At 38.9% G+C, this 23,970-nt stretch overlaps 1 protein-coding gene across 4 annotated transcripts in view; it reads right to left on the bottom strand.

Annotated features, from left to right (window-relative positions):
• The window catches only part of SGK3 (serum/glucocorticoid regulated kinase family member 3), a 140,269-nt gene that overhangs the window by 55,458 nt on the left and 60,841 nt on the right, over positions 1-23,970 (bottom strand). For all 4 annotated transcript variants that reach the window (XM_053896605.1, XM_053896604.1, XM_019453199.2 and 1 more), the window contains 3 exons: positions 8,798-9,013; positions 4,889-4,972; positions 167-239 (listed from right to left, as the gene is read on the bottom strand). In XM_053896605.1, the coding sequence (XP_053752580.1) occupies positions 167-239; positions 4,889-4,972; positions 8,798-8,875 (235 nt within the window). In that variant the 5' untranslated portion in view covers positions 8,876-9,013. The remainder of the gene's footprint in view (positions 1-166; positions 240-4,888; positions 4,973-8,797; positions 9,014-23,970) is intronic.

Genomic DNA, 23,970 nt, shown 5'->3' with positions numbered 1-23,970 from the left:
CAATGCCTGGTACACAGAGAGCACCTTCCCGAGCTATTATTTTCATAGAACATGAGATCAAATAGCTTTGTGAAGACTTGTACTACTATATAGCACAACAAACACATTAACTACTTCTTCAAACTTCAACCATCACTTACGGCAGGTCTGTAAAGTTATTGCTTACCTGGGTCAAAGTTATCACCAAATATTCTCTTGGCAGGAATCTTCAGGGCCATAGCAGGAAATTGTTTCTTTAACTAGAATTTAAAAAAATAACATTATATGAACTTAATTTTCTAAGTCTTCTAGTTATACACGTACCAAAACAAATTACAATCTGATTTTCAAGAAATTCCATCAAAAAGACATACTTTTAAAGTATATAATGATCAAATATACAATATTAAATTATACCAATAAAATACCATTAGTCTGACTAATCATCCTATTTTGTCCCAAGAGAACATTTAGTATCTTTGTGACCCTGGATAAGTTACTTAACATTTCTGTGCTTCAGTTTTCTTGTCTGTAAAATGGAGATGATTTTAGCACTTACCTTACATATCTGTTGAGAGCCTTAAAGGAAATCATTTAGGTTAAGTGCTTAGACAAGAACCTGGAGTATAAGCTTTGAATACATGTTACTCACTGTTTATTGCCTCAAGAGAAGTTGTGACCTTTGTGTTCTTTCTATATGAACGTGCTACTGACAATTGTTTTCTAAGAAACCTGATGAATTTTGCTTTCAATATCTTCTGCTCTAGCCTTCCCCTTGTTCATATTTTAATACATTTGTTTATCAGATTTGCTTATCCCCAAAGAACTTGGCCCTGGAGACATTAAATGCGGGGCAGTAAAGTCATAAATGTGGATTAACACTCATTTTTAAGTTTGACGTCAAAAAAACCCACATACACACATAAACTACATCCCTAACTACCAACTGTCAGGAAATACAAAGAATAGAAGAATGTATTAATCACTCTACACCATGAGTATGCTGTCAGCACAATCCAGACTGAAAAATCTGTAGACAACTGACCCTGCTTTTTCAATTAAAAATCATAAAGGAAAGAAAAGAGAGGCGGACAGGGAAACTTAGTCACCAAAAGACACTTTATAGATTTATCAACCAGTCATATAAGCACAGACTGAATATTTGATATTAAGATGTTATTGTTAATTATATTCAGATGTGATAATAGTACTCTGTATTTTTTAAAGATCTTTTCAGAGATGTATACAAAAATATTTCCAGATGAAATGATACGAAGTCTTAAATTTGCTTCAAAATTACAGAGGACAGGCTAGGGACAGAGATGAAACCAGAATGGCCGTGTATCTGTAACTGCCGCAGCTGGATGGTACGTTATATTATTTTCTGTGTTTGTAGTACTATTCTACTTCTGTATGTGTTCAACAATTTCTACAACAAAAATTTTAAATGCAAACTACACTCATAAAAATACATTTATATGATCAAAATGTTTACAAATTGGATATTTTACTTTCTGTTTTTTCTTTTACTCTAAAAGGAGCACAAGGAAAGAATCTGTGTTTTCAAACTTAGGGTAATCCAGGCCAGGTTTAACCTCACTTCCGTGGTTTCAAAGAACACAACTGGTACCATTCCCCTGTTCTTTGCTTTGCCTGTCACCACAGGAGGCAGAATTAGAGGAGTTACAGAAAAACAGAGAGACAGAGAAAATGGGGGAAATAAGAAATAAAGAAAAAAGGAAGAGAAATGCAGGAAAAATGAGGGGGAAGGATAAAAACTCAACTATATATTAAGGAAAATTTTCTGCAAAAAGCTTAAGATGGGGTGTATGATGGAAAAAGAATGAAAGTGATCATGGGGGGGGGGGGGAAGGTGCCCCAAACACACTGTCCTACTTTACCTTTATACTGAAAGATACTCAAATATTAACACTCTACTTAATTAATCTCTGGCTACTTAAATCATGAAACCATCATGACATTAGGATGGCTTTTTACTCATGCAGATCTCCACACTGCTGAGCTGTTAGGTGACATCCCTGACATTCCTCCTTCTTATGAATAGTTCTACGGAAGCAAACACATTTAGAAGCTAATTCTGGCCCATATAATCTTTTAATCAAAATACAGAAAGAAATCTCAGATTTTCAGTTACTAGTTCACTAAACAAAATTTGACCTTATTTCTCTAAGAAGTTTATATAAACCATCTGTGTGTGTGTGTGTGTGTGTGTGTGTGTGTGTGTGTGTGTGTTATGTTACCATCATAATAGCTACGGCAAATCTGTACCATCCTCAAAAAATGCTCATCATGTATATAATGGTATCCAAGAATTTCAACTAGAACTGGCAATTCAACCCTCACCCAGCCTCCAATATAAACTTTTTTTTTTTTTTTTTTAAATCACTCAACATTGCAGAAGAGATCTTCATGCAGAAACTCTTTTTGGCTATTATTTTGTCTCTAAAGTAAAAAACGCTGTCTCAATATCCTTTGATTAAGCACTTTAAAAATATATATACAAAGTTCAGTTACATATGTATTATAGAAAAATTAAAGAAAAAAGCACAGTAAAAACACTACAGTTATCTCTGAGTAGCAATATGTTTTAGGTGATTAAAAAAATTTTTTTTAGAGGGAGAAAGAGAGACAGAACATGAGTGGGGGAGGGGCAGGGAGCGAGGGAGACACAGACTCCAAAGCAGGCTCCAGGCTCTAAGCTGTCAGCACAGAGGCTGATGCGGGGCTCAAACTCGTGAACCATACGATAGATCATGACCTGAGCTGAAGTCAGACCCTTAACTCACTGAGCCACCCAGGTACCCCTTAGGTGGTTTTTTTTTTTTAATTTTTTTTCAACGTTTTTTATTTATTTTTGGGACGAGAGAGACAGAGCGTGGACGGGGGAGGGGCAGAGAGAGAGGGAGACACAGAATCGGAAACAGGCTCCAGGCTCCGAGCCATCAGCCCAGAGCCTGACGCGGGGCTCGAATTCACAGACCGCGAGATCGTGACCTGGCTGAAGTCGGACGCTCAACCGACTGCGCCACCCAGGCGCCCCTTTAAGCTTAAATATGTATTTTCCTCCATATTCCAGATTTTCTAGAATATATATTAATTTTACATTGGAAAAAATACCATTTAAAAATACTGAAGTATTATTTTAAAAGTTCAATTTTAACTAGCAAAGCATTTGAATATTATTTGGAAGAAATATAGTGAAATGCTAAATAGAGATGAATGAAAAGCCTAAATTTCATGACTTAACAGAACATGAGATGTTGTACAGCTAGACAACGTTTGGTTCATTCTGGCCCATTTAGGAAGTAATTTATCTCTTAACTGAGACACACTTAACTTCCCCTGTAAGTATCTTACCAGGGGCGCCTGGGTGGCTCAGTGGACTTGGGCTCAGGTCATGATCTCACGGTTTGTGAATTCAAGTCCCATATCAGGCTCTCTGTTGTCAGCATAGAGCCAGGTTCGGATTCTCTGTCCTCCTTTCTCTCTGCCCCTCCCCCACTAGTTCTCTCCCTGTCTCTCTCTCAAAATAAATAAATTTTTAAAAATAATAATAAAGTATCTTACAAATGGTAAGTTACAGACTTATGTATCTATTTAACCCTATTTTTAAAATCAAGAGACAGGGTTAAGAAAATTGAAAAAAATTACCTTAAATATGAAACAATTTTTTCTGAAGGATGCCTGCTAATCTACCACTTATTAAATAATGACAGAAGGAAACTCCTTTTTATTCTTAGGCCAGAAAAAAACTAAATTTGGGATTTGAAGAATTTCTTTTTTTCTTAACTGAAGCAAAAACTGGAATCCAGAGCTGTCTTTATAATCTGGGGTCTATAATGACCAACTCAGGTGGTATTCTTTGGCCTCCAAGGTATGTATGACTAGAGGCAACACACTCTACAAACACTGGTCCCTGCATAGATCTGGCCTGATATGTTAAAATGACCATGGTGCTCTTGCTTCCTACTTTAGGGAGCATTTGTAATTACAAAAACACTGGGTTAAAAATAGTATTTAATATTTGAATTTTGAATATACAGGTTTTAGTTATTTAAATAACTAATGCTCCCACACTCCCTACCCCCCACCCTACTGTCAGAACTTATGAAAGTCCATATACATTTTAATTGTATTAGCTACTTAAAATCTGGAACTGAAGACTTATCCCTAAACCAAGAATGAAACTATGGAAGGAGGGTAAGCTTATGACAAACTTTCAGACCTAAATCTAATAGCTAGGCAATTTAACCAGAAATAACAAGATAATTAACAGTTATTAGAGAGGTAGTAGAAGAAATTTTTTTTTTTTTTTAAGTTTATGTATTTTGAGAGAGCAAGAGAACAAGGGAGAGACAGAATCCCAAGCAGGTTCCTCATTGTCAGCACAGAGCCTAACGTAGGGGTCGATCTCACGAACCATGAGATCATGACCCAAGCCAATCAAGAGTAAGACACTTAACCAACTAAGCTACCCACATGCCCAGAATTTATTTCTAATATTCTGACATTAAGATGTATTTTAAGCTGGATCTAGTTTCCCTATCTTCAACAGTTTATTTGGAATTTCTCAACAATCCTCTCTCCACCCTTCTTCGTAGGAATTCCAAGGTTTGGATGCTTTTGAAGAATCTCATACCCTTTTCTGCTTCTCTATATGAATATTATTTAATCACTCAAATAAATCTCTCTTATTTGCAAGTTTTCTCAGATATTCTATTTTTTATTTTAATTTTTTTAAGCTTTGTTTAAGTAATTTACACCCAAGGCGGGGCTCAAACTCACGACCCTGAGATCAAGAGTCACATGTTCTTCTGACTGAGCCAGTCAAGATGCCCCTCAGATGTCTTGTTTTAAATAAAAATCATTAAGACTGACATTTACTTACAGTATTGTAAAGTTTATCAAACTCTGCATATCTCCTGAAGACAAACCACTCACTCCTGCCCACTGAGACCAAAACTTTATAAACCTGTGGAAATAAAAAATAGCATAACAAAACTTGACTGCAAAAAAAACCCATTAGCTATTTAACAGGCAAATAACTTGTTTTCATACTCATGAAACTGATATTAGACATTCATGTTTATACACAATTCTCCAAAATACACAAGCATACCAGCTGAAAGACTTACTTCATCTTCTTGATATTTTATTTTTTAAATGTTATGAAATATTTCCATAGTTTCAGACAATAACACAGTGAACACCTGTGAACTCATTTAGAACTTCTGAATTCTAACATTTTGCCATTCTTGTTTCAGATTTCCCCCCCATTTTTCTAATATTATAGATTCAATTGATGCCACTTTCCTCTCTTCTTCCCTAGCAGTAACCATTATCCTGAAATTATAAAGTATTTTCAAAAGTGACGCCTGGCACATAGTAAAGACTCAATGATTAGTTCTGCTCCTTCCAGATCATCTTGTACACAGTATTTTTCAAACTAGAAATTTACCTTAGTATTTACTATCGTCTTACATATGTTTAATAATTTCACATACACATAATTTCATATAATTTCATATAACCATAGTCAACAATGCTATGAAGTAAGCAGAACAAATATTATAACCCCTAGCATATATGTAAGGAAATGATGTCCCAAAAAAGTCAAATAACTTGCCCAAATTCATAGACTTACGTGACTAAAATTTAAATCTTCTAACCCTTCATGTACCAGAACCAGTATCAAATCATCAACAATTATAACACAGAATTGATTCTTATAATGCATCCCACAGACACTCTCAGAGTACCATAGTAACATAGAGACAATGGTTTGGGACCCCAGAGATCTTGTGTCATTCAAAGGAGAAAAATAACAAGAATCCAGGCATTTGAGGAAAGGCTCACTAATGTATGACTTGGGGTATGAATTACAGAGATAGGAGTTGCTTTTGGGTTTACAATAGTTGTCCACAGTCTATTAGACAACTTAGAGTAAACCAGGTTTATTTTAGAAGATAGGCATACAAATATGTATAAACTATCCTTTCCCATAAAAGATTGGAAGCTACATTCACAAGTTCATAGTTAGAGAAAATACTGTGAGAAAAGCACTTCTCTGATACTGCATGTGATTACAACATATGAACTCTGTAGCACTGTGTGAGATACAGTCACCTTAACAAGCCACAGTGAGAGGCGTCCCAGAATGTAAAGCCACATTCCTCCACAGGAGAGGATAAGGCCTCACCTGAAAGGTGAAACAAAGTCACTGGTTATCAGTCACCTGAGTAAGTGATGTTATCACGTATAGGCTAAGAGAAAAAGAGGATCCAGGCCCCTACATGAGCCACATGTGATGATGGGTGGTAACATGGCTCTTCTGGTCTTAACCAAAAGGCATCAAGTTCTCTTAGAGGAAGCTGCTGGATGTAAGATTTGTTTGTTTGTGAAATGGTAACTGTTCATAAGGACAGAATGCGGAAGTAGAGAATAAAGAACCTGGTCAAGGTGCCAGTGAAACTGCACCATGTTTCTAAGACTTAACTACAGATTCATCTCATAGAGCATTTAGGATCAGATTGGACTGGAAGTAGGACTGCTACCAAAGGATCAGAAATTTAGGTTTAGATGATTGCAAGCTTCTTGAATTACTTATGCTGGCTTCCTAGTGTGGTAAGGTGGCTTCCCATGGTTACCCAAGTATAACCAAGACTAGAACCCACACATAGCTTCTAGGCTGAAGTAGCTGTATAGCATATAATTTTTTAAATTTTATTTTAGAAAAGGGTGAGTGAGTGCCTACACAAGGGAGTGATGTTATGGGGGGGTGGGGGGGGGAGGAGAACCTCAAGCAAAGTTCCACAGTCAGCATGAAGACCAACATGGGGCCCGACTCCAAGCCCCTGATCATGACCTGAGCCGAAATCAACAGTCAGATCCTCAACTGGCTGAGTCACACAGGTGCTCTGGAAATACCTCTACCATGAAAAAGTAAATGGACCTGAGATAACTCACTGCCTATATTTGATATATATGAACTTCCATCAAACTTGACAGGAGGTTATGCCCTTGAAGGAGAGAATGCTCAAAAGTAAAAATAAGGAGAAGAAAAAACAAACTTTCACACATTCCACTATTTTACCAAAGGTATACTGACTTCTTGTTTACCATCAGCAAGATACTTATAAAACTTGCTTATAAGACTGTGGAATGCACAATGCTTAAGATATTGCTGCAACAGAGACTGAGCAGAGGCAAATGGCCAGACACACACTGCAATCTCTACTCTGGGCTTTGGTGCAGGGTGTGGAGGTATGTTTATTAAAAAAGGAGAAGAGAGGACAGAAGCTATTTCCAGCTCCTCGTCTGGGACTTTGGAAGAGAAGTATCATTTGGGGGCCCCAGCCCCACCTAGTTAAGAAGGGAGACTGGATTGGTCAGACCAAAGGGTTTAGTTTAACTCCTCAGTGACAGGAATTCTGAGTTGCAAGTCATTTGTCATAGGATGCACCTGGCAGGAGCCAGGTGACTGACCCCCGAGTCAGAGGCCAAGGTAGATCACTTGAATCAAAAGAGCAGTGAAAGGCATAGCAGAGCCTCAGTGGGCTCTACAGCCATCAAGAGACAAGGATAAGGTGAATTGGCAGTAAATCTCCACCACTCTGGCCAAGCCAACAAAGAATAGATCAAAAATAAGTTGGCTGACTGCAGATGACAGCAATGGATGCCAAGAAAATGCCCAGACCTGGATCAGGTCAACCACAGCTGGCTGCTTGCCAGACTGGTCACTGTACATTTGGAACAGCAAAGATCTAGAGGGATGACAAGAATATAAGAGCCTTCAGCAGGCTACCATGAGATCAGTCACTGACTTAAATACTGTGAAAGGGGACACCTCTCCACTCATAAACCATGATGTCAAGTTGGAGAAGTGTGTGTTCATATGGGAGAGAGAGAGCAGAATGAAGACAGCCTGAGCATTTTAACTTAAAAGAACTGCTTAAATTTTAGCTCAAACTAAGTGTTAAACAGAACTGGGTTAAATGAATTTTTTCATACTACTCAGTGGGTGGGGCTTACAAGGAATCAGTTATAAGGATCAGTTATAAACAAGATAAATGGTATTATTTCAGGGGGAGGCGGGCAGAGATCTCTGGACATACACACTAACAGGGCTACTGGAACTAAATACTGTATGTGTCATTACACTAATTAGAAAAATGGCTATTCTCCAATAATAGTCACTGATACAATGATTCAGCAAACACTCACTGTTCTTATTCTTTATAGTTCCATAGTATGTATTACAGTGGTCAAAAGTAAAATTAGAAATGGACTTTGCTTTTAAAGTAAACAAAAGATAAAATACTGGATTAAAAATTTTAAAAATTGAGGTAGGAAATATAAATGTCAAGAAAGACACTATGGAAATTTCAAAACCATGTTTGTTTTGTTTTGTTTTGTTTTGTTTTGTTTTGTTTTGTTGAGACAGTAGTTCTTAACATAAGACTAGTGACTTCTGGAGTCCATTAACCTCCTGACTGCATGCAAAATTACGTGCATGTTTGTAGATCCTTGTGTCTGCACATTTTCTGGTGAGAGGATCTATCAGAGTTTCATAAGCTTTTCCAAGGGGATAGGTAAACAGGCAAAAATCTGAAAAGGTAACTGTATTCCCTTACAGTACACAGGGAAGACTGGGGAGGATACATCATTTGAAAGATAAGTAAAATCTGGATATGTGGAAACATGGGGAGGACATTCCAGGTTAAGGAAGAACAAAAGCAGAAATGGAAATACTCTCTATGTTCAATTTTCTCCCATATGCTTTATATTATATACTTACAGTAAACCTCTTCTTTTTCTCTCTGTGTTCATCTGAGCTGGGAATGCTTACACTGGGGCAGCTTTCCTTGTAGTCCATGGTATAATCCCTTTGGGTTTATTGCCTCAAATGGACACCAAAAAATGAGTCCGAGAAATAGTCAGCAGAGGACAAACACTGTTAGCTAATCCAAAACATAAAACCTCTTGAGGTAATATTCAAATTCCATCATGCAACCTTAGCCAGCAGAAAAAAACAAAGAAAAAAGAAACAGATTAGCAAAATAATTTTAAAATACCATCATTCCTTATTCATAGCACCCATTTTATGCTTATTCTGACAAGAATTTATATTTGATTGTAAGTTTCAGTCCAGGTTAGAGATTTTGGATCTCAGGCCTATGAATAGCTAAACCAAAATCAAACATGTGCATCCCATCTACCTTCCTTACTGCTAAATTCTAAAAGCTTATACACCACAGTTCATGGGACTGAGAGCAACTTTCACCTAAAAGGTCTCTACTTTGATAGATTTAGAGCAGGGTTTTTAATTTTTTGTTTAATGTTTATTTATTTTTGAGAGAGAGCGCGTGCGTGTGCAAGCAGGGGAGGGACAGACAGGGAGACAAAGAATCCAAAGCAGGTTCAGGCTCATGACCTTAGCTGAAGTCAGACACTTAACCGACTGAGCCACCCAGGCAGACCTAGAGCAGTGTTTTTAAAAAGTGTGTTTTTATTTTAAGTTTAAGTAATCGCTACGTGCAATGTGGGGCTCAAACCCAAGACCCCAAGATCAAGAGGCACATGCTTTTCCAACTGAGCCAACCTATATACCTATAGTATATACCTATAGTATACATACATATATATACCTATTATAGGTATACCTATATACCTATTGCATACCTATATAGGTATGTATATGGATATATGTATACCTATAATAGGTATATATATATATATATACACCTATATGTTGTAGGTATACAGTAGGTATATATAGTACCTATAGTAGGTAGGTAAATAAATATATATATATATATATAAATATAAATCTATATATATATACACACACACATATATAGTAGATATATAGTTAGTATGCAACTATTTATTATATATAGTATATTTATACAGTATAGATAACTATTTACTCCTGTTTTACAAGTGAGAGACAATTTAGACATGAAGGTGTTATATAAATCGCCCATCCAGGATTTGAACCCAGGCTACGTGGCTCCAGAGTCTTGACTCTTAACCACTGTGTTGTGCTGCATCATAATAACTGGATAATTCTTACGCGCTGGACCTCTGGTCAGAGACATTACAGATCTTCATGTAGAATAAATACAATTATGTTAGTATCATTCCACCCAAGGACAAAGGGCTCGAGATGTTAAACTGATGTAACTTTTGCTAAACGCAGCAGCCCATACTCTCCACTGACACCAAATAATTCTCTTTAAAGAGTTAGTTTGGCAGTTTCCCTGGTGATTAATTTTCGGAAGTCACTCTGACCGATCTAATAATTGTAAGTAAATTATATTCAACTAATGATTTCAAATATCAATAGGCATTGAATATTCAGGTAGGGTGAATTTTAACTGATTATAAGGGTATTCCTTTGAGGTGACTAAAAACCTGCTTGGCTAGATTTAATGCTGGAAATGCAGTCAAGAAGGATTTATATGTAGTTGAATTAGTAGTCAGAAAACAGAAATGTAACTGCCACCTCCTAAGCTCAGAGTGCCCCATAAAAGCAGCCAGCTTCTTCAGCCCCCCCATTAGACCAGGGCAGCCACCTGAGCAGTCTTGCCCTGTAGGCCCAGCACTCTACTGCTAAAGAATCAGAGCAGGTGGAACCTCAGCTCTTCTAAGGCAGATTAACCTGACCAGACCCACATCAGCCCATTCTCCAGCTGCAGGAGAAGTGACAAGAAGGTGAAAATTACAGTGCTATGCTTTCCACACCTGTCCCTTGAGAATGTGGGACACAGGGAGTGTGGGTCCTCCTGGTATTGTATTATGTACGAGTTTGAATGTCTGTTTGTGCCTTACTGTCCATGGTCTACAGGAGAACTACAGGAGAACATCATGCCTCTGGTCTTCCCTTTGGAAGGGACCGTTAAGATATGACATTAAGTTGGGGCACCTGGGTGACTCAGTCAGTTGAGTGTCCGACTTCAGCTCAGGTCATGATCTCACAGTCTGTGAGTTTGAGCCCAGCATCAGGCTCTGTGCTGACAGCTCAGAGCCTGGAGCTTGCTTCGGATTCTGTGTCTCCCTCCCTCTCTGCCCCTGCCCCACTCACACTTGGTCTCTCTCTCTCTCAAAAATGAATAAACGTTTAAAAAAATATATAAGACATTAAGTGGCATCAGGAATAGATAAGGGGGAAAGAGCTGGGAAGCAGGATAAGTTGTTTCATATGAGGTACAGGGGACATATAAATGTGCATGCATAGTGGACAATTAAGTAGGATGCCAATTCTCACTACCTATTCCTATCACCTCTTGTTGCATGCTAACAGGAGTTAGATCCCAAAAGAGTACAGAAAGAAGTTCAAAGCCTACTCTGGGAATAGACTGCCTTTATACTGAAAAATTTGCAGATCTCAAAAATTTTTATTAGCTAGCGTCTGAGGAGCACATAATGGGAGTACATTCGAAGCATACCAGACCAAGGAGAACTAAATATATAAGATTACTGTGAACCTATACATGGCCATAACTGTATCCCATCAATCTTTCTCCAGACATTCCTTAAGAGGGACCTTCAGCCATTCACAAGGGTGACTGCCCACTGGGGAATGAGAAATGTGTAGTTCTTCCAAAGGTTACTAGACACTAGCTCTGAACTGACACTAAACCTTAAACACCCAAAACATGGCCCACCAGTCAGAGCACCTACCTCATTCCAGAAAAGAAATGTGTGATGAAGTCAACCCTTGTATCTCATGGTGGGTACAATGGGACCACAGGCCCATTTTGTGGTTATTTCCCTAGTCCTATAATTTTTCTACAAACGGATATACTTACTAACTGGCCAAGTTCCCATACTGGTTCCCATCCCATGTCATAAAAGATATTACGAAGAAAGGGCCATGAAGAAGCCCTTGGAACTCTTCCCTCTGTCCCCACTATGAAAGTAAACCCAAAGCTCTACCACATCCATGGGAGAAGTTCAGGAATCAGTACTACTATCAAAAAACTTGAAGGATACAGAGGCGTTGATTCCTATCATATCTCCATTTAACTTGCCTGTTTACCTGGACCAAAGCCAGAAAGATCTTGGAACATGACAACAGATTAGTATAAATTTAATCAGATGGTGAGGCCAATCATGACTGCACTTCTAAATGTAATACTTGTTGCTGGAGAAAATGAGAATAACCCCTGATATCCGGCAGATAAATATGGACTTGGCAAATGTTTTCTTTTCTATCATCATCAGTAAGGACAATATGATGCAATTTGCTATCAAGTGCCAGAAACAACAGTACACTTTCAACGTTTTAACTGAGGGCTATTTCTGCACTGTCATAATATAGTCTGGAAGGACCCTGATCATCTCAATATCCCACAGATCACCACACTAGTCTATCACATTGATGGCACTGTTAACTGGATCTGGTGAACAACAAGCAGCAAACACTCAGGATGCCTTTGTAAGACACATGTAAAAGCCAGAGGATGAAGTTATAAACCCCACGAAAGTTCAAAGATCACACTGACGGTTTCTATGGTTCCAGAGGTCTAAGGCAGGATATCCCATGTAAAGTGAGACATTGCTACACTTGGCACTATATCCACTAAGAAACAGATAAAATGACTGGTGAGTTTCCTATTTGGAAATGCTGCTCTGACCTTTATACTGGGTAACCCATGAGACTGCCAGTTTTTACTGGGGCTTGATCCCAAAGAAGGCTCTTCAGCAAGAAAAGCTGCCCTAACTCTTGGGGCTATGCCTTAGCACACCCACTAGTACTACAAAATGACACGGCAGACAGGGATGGGGTAAGTAGCCTCTAACAAGAATCCAGAGAAGTGTAAGAGCTATAAACTCTTTAAGGTACTGTCAGTAACTTTTGTCCATTTGGTTCCTGGCTTGCTACTAGGCTCAGGTAAAGACTGTATACCTGCCCATGGGAAACCAAGAGACTATATAACAAGAACAGCCCATCATGAACAGTATTCTCCAACCCTTGTTGGCTCTCTCAACACATGCTCATGGGGTTCATCCTACAACCAGTTAGCAGAGGAGGGAAAAGACATACCCACTTATGAATGGACATGCATGGTGTGCTAGCCCTGACCAGAAATGAGATAATGTAGCCCATGGCCCAAAAAGACCATATGGTCTTTTATGGTCCCCAAAAGGGAAATATTCCCATTGGGTAGAATTCTCAGCAGTATACGTGATGTCAGGAGAAATGTATGCCAAAGGTACACATTTATGCTGACTTGTGGCCAGTAGCTAATGGATGGCTTGCTGGTTAAAGAGTTGGAAAGAGTAAGATTCAAATTTTTTTTAAAGGGGAGAGTATAGGGGTGCCTGGGTGGCTCAGTTGGTTAGGCGTCTGACTTCGGCTCAGGTCATGATCTTGCAGTCTGTGGTTTGAGCCCCTCATCACGCTCTGTGCTGACAGTTCGGAGCCTGGAGCCTGCTTCAGATTCTGTGTCTCCCTCTCTCTCTGCCCCACTGCTGCTCCTGTTCTGTCTCTATCTCTCAAAAATAAATAAACATTTAAAAAAAATTTTTAAAGGGGAGAGTATATTCCCAAATGTTGTTCATTTCATCTTTTTTTAAATAAAATTTTTCAAAATATTTATTTTGAGAGAGAGAAAGAGAGGCAGAGAAAAAAGGAGAGAGAGAATCCCAAGCAGGCTCCATGCTGAAGCACAGAACCTGATATGGGGCTCAATCTCATGAACCATGAGATCATGATCTGAGCCGAAACCAAGAGCTGGAAGCTTAACTGACTAAACCACCCAGGTGTCCCTTTAATAAAAATTTTTAAAGTTTAAAAAGGGGGAGAGGTTTGTGGATGTCTGAATGAACCTTTCAATATAGCACAGAATATGAAAATATTTGTGTCCTACATAAAAGCCCACTATAGACTCTCAATAATCAGATGGTAATATGACAAGTCCTATGGATATCAATCAGCCTCTTTCTCAATCACCCATTGCTTGCTCAATGGACCCATGACAAAGTAGACAAGGTAGGATTTCTTTATTCTAATACCTTTGACCTTTGACAATTTATGGGTTACTTGGAAGGAGTGGAAGTTGACTGTGAAAGTTAGACTTTAACCAGCTAAGACAACTGAGTACCAGAAAGTTGTTAAAGGTATTTACCCAACTCAGATCTAAGACTTCTAGGAATTCATGAGCATCCTAAGACAATCAATCTATTAGACCTCAAAGAAAAGTTGGACTTCTTTTCCACTGTGACCTGACCTGAACTCCATGGGATCAGAAATTCTGAAGAAGTGCAGATATCTGAGAAAATGAAATCACTCTTTCGGAAGCAATTCACACATTTTGGTGCTGTGAATCATGGCTTAAGCTTCTTTGCTTGCTTTTGATGCTTAAATACAGAAGGTTCCTGAATGATGTCCTATCAGTGTCACTCAGTTTCTGGAGTACTCAGGTTCAGTCTTTGGGCACTGTCTTTGCATGGCTCCATGACAATATACTTCATTTTGTTGACCTTGATATCCACCATCATCAATATAAACCTAGTATCAGAACTGCAATGGTACCTGACTGAATGCACCCTCAGTTCCCAAAAATACTATACAGGCTGATAGTGGTATACTCCCTGATTTCATCAACAAGGATTGACTAACCCTAGACTAAAAACTATGTTTCTATGTGATGAAATTTGGCCAAATTACCTTCTTGGGTCACTTTATAATTCGTAACAAGTAACTTGCCATTTGAATACAAAAATAATCATAAAAATAGAAATGTATAGAAAAGCACAAAGAAAAATATACATCATCTTAGTACACAACAGACATGTACAACCAATTATTATTTTGCATATATTCCTTTTTTTTTCTATGTGCCTATAAACATACATAGGTGTGAGAAGTCTTTACATATCTGTATTACTGTGTACATGTGTGCCTGTGTGTGTTAAAATGATGGAACATACTGCTCTATAAACTTTTTAAACTTTATATTTAAAATTTTTTCTTAATTTTTATTTATTTTTAATAGAGAGAACACAATGGGTGGAGGAGAAAAGACAGAGGGAGACACAAAATCTGAAGCAGGCTCCAGGGTCTGAGCTGTCAGCACAGAGCCTGATGTGGGGCTCAAACCCACAGACCATGAGATCATGACCTAAACTGAAGTCGTTCGCCCAACCAACTGAACCACCCAGGTGCCCCTAAACTTTATATTTTAATAGCAATAATAATAGTGATGATTATTACTATATGCCAAGGACTGGGCTAACATACAATCTTCACAGTAACTGTGGAAGATACTATGGTCACTCTCATTTCATAAGTGAACAAACAGACATTTAATGAGGCTAAGTAATTGCTTGAAGTCATGAAGCAGGAAGTTGGTGGAATCAGAATTTGAAGTAATGCCTCACTCCAGAATCTGTGATTTAACACGACACTATACCACATTCCCTCTCAAGACATTAAATTTTCTTCTATTATATATTTTATTAACACTATTTTTCAGACCAGTTTAAGGCTCATAGCAAAATTGAGGGGAAGTTACAGACATCTCCCATGTACCTCCTGCCCCCATACAGATAAAAGGGCATAGAGGGGCTCAATAATATGGCCTTCCTTGCACTGATAATGATCTAGCTTCTGTCAGTGCTGAGTGCCCAACCTCAACAGCAAAAACCAACACTGATCCCCACTATGGCACAATCCCACAGGGGGAACAGACAGCCACATGGGACAACATCTGTCCTCACAGAAGCCAGAGTTGCCTTCCTGGCCTGAAATGCTTCTGACCAGATGCACCATCCTTGGTTACAGCAGGCCTTATTCACTGTCATAAAATCCTATACAACATCACGTCAGACCAAGGCACACATTTAGAGCCACGAAGTATAACAATAGGCTCAGAGCCACAGAATGTGCTCTTTTTACCATGTATCTCTTCACTTAGAAGCAGCTGCTTGAAAGGGCAGTGGAATGGCTACAGAAGGCTCAGCTCTAGCACCTGCGAGCAAATACCCTGTGACACTGGGGCTGGATATGGTATATGTGCTATACCCAGAACCAACATATGGTTCTATCTCTCACACAGCCAAAATATGTGGGTCAGGAACTAAGAATGGCTCCACTCAGCGTTATCTCTAAGGAATTTTTGCCTTCCATTGCAAACTTGGGTTTGGTGGAAAAACGCTTTCACCAAGGAATAGTCTAGCCCTATTAAATTGAAAGCTAAGCCTACCCACTAGCCATTTGTGGCTCATTAAGCCACCCAACCTAATAAGAGAGTGGTTACTCTCCAAGTGACTGATCTGAATTTCCAGGAGGAAACTTGGATGCCATTATAGTGTGGGGAGGAGAATGACATCTGAATTGAGGAGATTCAGTGGGCCATGTCCAACAGTACTAGTCAATGGGAAACTGCTGCCAACTCAATAAAGATGACCCTACTACAGGGGCGCCTGGGTGGCTCACTCAGTTGGGCATCCGACTTCGGCTCAGGTTATGATCTCATGGTTTGTGTGTTCGAGCCCCACACTGGGCTCTGTGACTGAGAGCTCAGAGCCTGGAGCCTGCTTCAAGTTCTGTGTCTCCCTCTCTCTGCCCCTCACCCACTCATGCTCTCTATCACTCTCTCAAAAGTGAATAAACATTAAAAAAATTTTTTTTAAAAATGCCACTACTACAGACTTGGATCCTGTGGGAATGAAGGTTTGGGGTACCCTACCAGTAAACAACTATGACCAGCTAAGATGTTGCAAGAGGGTAGGGGAACATATACTAGCTACCAACTTGAGCCAAAAAACTAGCTACAGATGCAGAGACTATAGTACTTTTGTTTTATTTTAGTTTTCTTCTCTGCTCCCTTCTATGAACACTAGCAGTGGTTTAGGTGGGAGTATGAATGAACTGGATGCAGTGAGTGACAGGACTTTGTGTTTCCCCTGAGTCAGGAACAAGAGTTTTATGCCCAAAGTATAAGAGGGACTACTAAGGGACAGAAAGGGAGGACTCTGCTGGTTATTCTTGATTTGTCTTTTCAGACTCATCTCCACCGTGCTCCATGCTCCAGGACAAAGACCTCTATAGCCTGCACCTTATAGGCTCCCTTTGCCTCTAGCAGTGGTTGACTTCATCCAGAGAGGCACTGGCATGGTATGGAGTAGGCAAAGGGGGATAATGACATGTATTTGCTCATCTTGCTCCCTCCTGAGCAGACTGCAGTTTGATAGCTACTGTGTTCCTCTCTCTAAGGCCAAAAACTCCTGAGAGATGATCTTCTCTCCTGTGACTACAACTCTTATGTGGATGAAATGCTGTAATTCTCTATCTCAAGTCCTTGGACAAGATTAAATTATCTGAGCCCTAGTTTCCCAATCTAGAAAATGAGGCTAGCAACAGCTACTTCATACGGTTGTTTTAAGAATTCGAGATAAGTGTAAAAGACCTAGCTCTGTGTAGTAGTCAATAAATTGGATCTAATACACAGCAATTTGTTTAAAATAAGTTTTTATTCCTTTGTTCAACAGACACTTATTAAGCACTCATTATGCATTAAGTAATAGAAAGACAAAGAGAAAATCCTACCTGCAAAGAACTTACCTCATGGGAAAGAATGATAAGCAATATAAAAATTTCAATAGTTGGCTAAGGGTGATAGGGTGATGTTACATGTATGCCTGGTACACCATGCAAGCACAGACAAGGGACACAGATGCAGACTGCCATATATTCTCAGCCTAACTAAAAATAAAGCCAGGCAGGTATGGGAGTAGAAGTTTGAAAGAAATCACCCTTGTCTGCCTCAATTTTCTCTGGAAAAAGGGAGCTAAAATCATACACTGGGAAATGAAAATGCTGCTGTGAAGAAAAAATGAGATTAAACCACTTCCCTGCCCCTCCCTCTGCAAATAACAACAAGAAGAAAGAAATCACTTGCCCAAGCTACTATCGAGTTAATGGGCTAGGATTCAAGTCCAAATTTGACTACCTCCAAAACCTGTATATACTTGTTTGCTATACCACACTGCCTCACCTTAAGTAAGGTGTTCCTTCCCTTCAAGCTAAATCAATCTAGTAACCTCACAATATTTAATATTCAGTGGCTAAGCTTATTACAAGTCAGCTCACAAAAGCTTTACTGACAGGAAAATCAAGGAGAAACCAAAGCATAAAGGGAGGAGGTAACCTGCCCCAGGTGGTGGAGCCAGGATTTGAACTTCAGGACTTTTACCCATTATACCACACTACCTCTATCTAACACATATATGCTCTAAAGAGTCCTCTGGAGATCAATGAAGAAGGCTCATAAACTTATTCTTAAGAGGTCAGGAATGAAACTATGAAAAAGCAACCCTGCTATTACTTTACATTAAATCTATGTCTATTCTGTGAAACTGAAGCAATTAAAATTCTGCAAAATCATCTTATGGCCAGGCAGGCAAATAAAACAAAATGAGAAGATGACTGATACAAGAACCCCTACAACTAAAAAGAATAGAACAAAAAGCTATGTTGTTCATGTGGGAATAAAACTTGGAATTTGGGGGGAGGTTCATAGATATGTATGTTAAGCTTTTCAAAAAAAGAATAGGAAAAGAATCTGCCTTCACTCTGCTGCAGAGTCACAATAAAGTCTTGTAGATTGGTTCCCAAGGGCAGCTGGCTGGCCTAAGGCTAGATCATGCGGTTCTAATGAGCCTAAGTTCAGATACTAACCCAGAATGGAAGAACTAACCTTAATCTTCATCCAGTGATGACAAGCCCAACATGACAAACTCAGACAAGTCCAACATGACAAAAAGAAGTGGTCAGATGAGAAAAGAACTTTTGGGGACCAGCCAGACTTTAAGAGGGACAGTGTTTGGCAAAAGTAATCTAACAGCTAGTAAATTATTATACTTATATAGTGGTTCTCCTCAGGGGGAGACCGGGCAATGTCTGGGGATATCCTCGGTTGTCACAACTTGGGGGGTTGCTAGTGGCTACATGTCAAGGATGATGCTAAACATCCTACAATGCACAGGACAAAAGTTATCTAGCCCAAGATATCAATAATGTGGAGGTGAAGACACTAGTATATACTGAGTACTAATGCCAGGCACTATTTTAAGTGCTCACATCTAACCCATCACGTTCTCCTCAAAGAAGCCCATGAGGCAAGTATCTTCATCTCCATTTTACAGATGAAGGAACCTAGGCTCTGAGGTCCACATCCTCACACAACTCTGGATGGCAGCACTGTAATGTGAACATAGCTCTGACCTCAGAGCCTGGTGTGCACACACTCTCAATTTCTTATAATACTACTGCAGGCATTCCCTTCTTCTAAATTACCTTTGGAGATACGGGTTGAAGAGAGGAAAATACCAAGTGTCCGTCAGCTCTCAGGTTATAGAAAGAAAGCCTTGGCATAGGAAAAGCAGTTTTCTGATTCTGCCACCAGGAGGGGTCAGGTTTGTGGAGCACTGTGTCAGGAGTGGCCCATCTTCTTAAAACATCAGAATGTCAATAACTACCAGTGTGGTATGGAGCAGGTTCTGAGCACTGGCCCCATCACAAGGACAATCGTGGGCTAAATTATGAAATAAGGATGACACAAGAAAGGATGCTATCACAAGATATGGTTTTTTGAAGAGAAAGGGAAGGTTGTTTCTTTTTTTAAGCATGAATAGATTTCATTTTGGGGGGGGGGGGGGCTGTAAAAAGTAGAAATATGGATGAAACACCATGATAGAAAACTGTCCAAATTCATTGAACATCATAAAACTTTGTTGACAAATACTACTTAAAATAGACAGGCTTAAAAAAAAAAAAATACGCCTTTTACTTCAATTCCAGTATAGTTAACATTAGTTAAGCTTTTTTTAAAGCATTTTTTCCTTCATCATCATGCCCATCTTTTTGTCCATTTTATGCAATTACTGTCCTGGATCTTGTCCAACTTTGTTTCAGACAGCCAAAAATATGTTTTAGAGAAAATTCAAAGATTCTTCTGCTTTCACCTCTAAATTTAAGCAGAGAAGTTCTGTTTTTTAAGTGTTTATTCTTGAGAGCAAGTGCGTGCACAAGTGTGCACATGTGTGCAAGCAGGGGAGAGACAGAGGATCCAAAGCAGGCTCTGTGCTGACAGCAGAAAGTCAGATGTGGGGCTCAAACTCACCAACCACGAGATCATGACATAAGCCAAGGTCGGATGCTTAACTTCCTACCCAGGTACCCCTAAGCAGAAAAGTTCTTAACCCTGTTTCTTTCACACATCACGGATACTGTTTGGTACTGACTAGTAGACCCTACCCAAGTTATGAGATAGATACATTTATAAGTATCAGAAACCACTCTTAACTAACAGGGTAGAGAGGAGTTCAGTGATTCACACCAAGTCATAAAGGGAAATTAAGAACAATCCTGTTTCAAATGGCAGGAATCAGACCTGGAAGAGCTACAAATTTCCTCCAGCAGGGGGACAAGGACTGGGTGGTGGGTGTTTGGAAACCTTGTTAGGAGGGAACTGACAAAGGAAGAGACAAAACAAAATCCATATACATAGGGATTGGTTTGGAAAATGGGGACTGACCCAGAGAATACGAAAAGGAATCGCATGGGGGTGGGGGCAAGAATTATTCCTGAGAAGACAGGCCAAGAAAGTTGGGTTTCATTTTAAACCACATTAAAAGGACCTTAGGAAATTCTTACTCCTAATTAGTTACTTTACTGAAAGCCTACTGTAATAGTACATAATCTGTATCTGTTTATTTCTGCCTCTCAGAATACTAGCTCCAAACACATCCAAAAGAAACAAAGCACATCTTTGTCACATCTATAAATTAAATTCACTGCAGAACAGATTAAAAATCTAATAGGATGTGCCAATGGAAGATGCATAGTAACATTCTCCCTACACATATCAACATGATGAATCAGTTACAACTTTTCCTGTTTTCCTTCCTAATATATCCTTCCTCTAATTCCCACTCCACCCCCATTTGATTTTTCCCTCACTCTATAATCACAAAGCAGTCCTAGTTTTTCCAAAGTTTATCACATTTCTTATTTGAGGTACCTTCTATTTATTGTTTCTTGATAGATAAAAGTGATTTTAAAAAGTGATAAAAGAATTAGAAATAAAATATGTGTAGAGTATTCAATGTTGCGACACAATACAGAAAAATAATCTGTGACCAACACCTTGACAGGAGTATCCAAAAACCTTGACAAAAGTTACAGGAGTCTGTTGGTTCTCTGAAACTAGCTCACTTAATACAGATAGTTTAAAAAAGGACTGAACGAGGTAAAAGTAACAGCTGACAGTCCTGTTCTCCAGTACTAGACTCAGAGCTGCCAGGATAAGGAAGAAGGTCCTAAATTTGCTCCAACTGATAACATGTCCCTCCACTGGTTCCAGAACTGACAGGGTAGGGATGTTAAGTGCAACTGCAATGCTCTGCTCTTTCTCAGGCTCCTCAAGTCACTGTCTTGGACTCCCCATTGCCAGAACACCTGCCCTCTTCCTGGAATCCCAAGCTTTTCCATTGGAAGGCACATTCCCAATGTATCTTCCAAAAGGTGGGAATACAGAACACTTCCAAGGATGATTCCTGGACAACTGTGATCACTGGCAGAGTGATGGGTGGATGGATGATTATATGAGGCACAAGAAAACAAACGTGGAATTTTATACAGAACTAGCAGTGGTAAAATACTGCAGGCCCTAGGAAGCCTTGTTCTGGCTGGGGAAATTGGGAGAACCGAGGAGGAACCAAAAACAAAACAACTACCACCCCCTCCCCAAAAAGACAACAATCAATATCGCATTTCATAGTATCTTTAGAGAACCTCCAACCTGACATATCCACTTCTTCTCTAACCCCCTGCAATCCATTATTCATTCCTGCAGTAGGCAGGGTCATTTTCTTAATCCCTATAAACCTGATAATTTCATCCCATTGCTTAAACCCTTTCCATTGCTTCCCTCTGCTCTTAGAATCCAAACTCTGAATTATTGCTATCAGCCTATAAGCACCTGAATGGTCTAACCTTTTCCTACCTCTTCAGTGGCATCCCACCAGTGCCTCCTAACCCACCACTTACTAGGCTCCCGTAGGAACAGCCCACTTCCTAGTTCTCACACACAGAGCACTCTCCCACCTCATCTCTTGTACCTGTGCCCCCTCTTCCCAATGAGGTCTTTGTTCCAATGCCACTTCCTGCAACAAGCCTTCAAGACCACCCTAACTACAGTGCTCCTTTCCCAAAGGAATCTTGTCATCATCCTGGTTCTTTCCATTTTAGCATTTATAATCATCTAAGACTGCATGTTATTTATTGAGAACCTCCATGACCAGAGTGTAGATATTGTGACTTATGTACTGCTACACACTTATTGATACATATTCAATTTACTCTTTCAACAAACAGGTGGAGGGAGTTTGTAAAAATTCCAATATGCTAAAGTGTGCGAGATCTTCAAAGTAACCAACAGATCATCATTCCTAAATCAGTCTCCTGAATCAACAATTTCTCCCTCTTTACTAGATCAATTCCGTTTTTTTTTTTTTTTTTTTTTTTTTTTTAATTTAAGGTGTATTTTGAGAGAGAGCAAGCAGACAGGGAGAGAGAGAGAATCCCAAGCAGGTTCCACACCATCAGCACTGAGCCCAATGCGGGGCCTGAACCCACAAACTGAGATCATGACCTGAGGTGAAATCAAGAACTGGATGCTTAACCAACTGAGCTACCCAGGCATCCTTAGATCAATTCCATTATTAAATACACTAATATGCTACAGTATCTTAACAAAATCCTCCTGAAAAGCATAGATTTATTTATTTAACAGACACAAAGTGTTAACCATGTGCTAGAGATATGTAATTAGGCTCTGCCACAACTTTTACTATTTGTATGAATGGTCCTATCTGATAAGCACCCTTAACCAGGCTTTTTAAAAACAAGGAAAACTCAGGATAAACACAGATGCTTATACAGTGTGATAAAGGAAACCTTACTCCAAAGCAAATATTTGGTTTCAAGATTCTTTTTCTGACAGTAAAGCTTTACTGGTTAGCACATAAGAAATTTCCCAAAGGACAAAACTTAGAATCAAAATTAAAAAATATTTAAATCACAGTACCACTTAAACAATAAATTGTCACATATTAGCTTTAAATCCTGACCTTATATTAGCTATTTATTAGTAAAAATATAAGCAACATTTTACCTTAAAGTTCTAACATTTAAAAAATTGTGACTTATATATATATATTTTCCCTACCAACTCTTTCTACCAACAGAAACCACAGCTTCATCCTAGGAGTGGTAAAATAAATTTAGTCGACACCTAAAAGTACTCAAAATCAACAAAAAAAGTAAGTTAGGCTAATGCATGCCCTACAATGGGTAAACTCCAGTTTAGGTTTGAGAGGCAATAAGAGAAAAAATTAAATTTCAGAAATGTCTGTAGACTTTAGAGAGACAAGTTTTAATTTAGGAGAAAAAGTCACAAGTAAAATAAAAGCATTCATGCAATTGGAGTATGTGCAAGGATATGTCTGTAATGAAATGAAACAAAATATATTAAACCACATGCTGATATCAAATAAAACCAAAAGCTTCTAACAGTAGATAAATTCAAGTTATATATCTATCACCTTTCTCTGAAGAACAAAAAGCTTCTGGCATGTGTCATCTCCATATACCAGGAAAATAAGAAAAAAGTATGAACATTTTATTAGTTTAAACAATGAAAGGAAAGAAGGTAACTACTTTCAGGCCAGAAAGAGGAAGAGAAAATGTTCAGTCTTATCCAGCACAGAAAACAAAGCAGGGAGACAGTATTATTTGTGCACAGAGATGCAAAAACAAAATAAAGCTTAGAAGTAATTCCCCACAAGAAAAATCCAAAGCTGATGTTGCTCCATAAACTGTCTTGTCCTAATGGTTTCCTGAGTGAGTTTGTGTATCTTTTTAAACTTCTGCCTGTCCAGCTATGTGGGTGTTGG

The sequence above is a fragment of the Panthera pardus genome, unplaced genomic scaffold (genome assembly GCF_024362965.1).
Source record: "Panthera pardus isolate Hobbes unplaced genomic scaffold, ASM2436296v1 HiC_scaffold_7, whole genome shotgun sequence".
In the NCBI taxonomy this organism is placed as follows: Eukaryota; Metazoa; Chordata; class Mammalia; order Carnivora; family Felidae; genus Panthera; species Panthera pardus.
This window is presented reverse-complemented; position numbering and strand designations above follow the sequence as displayed.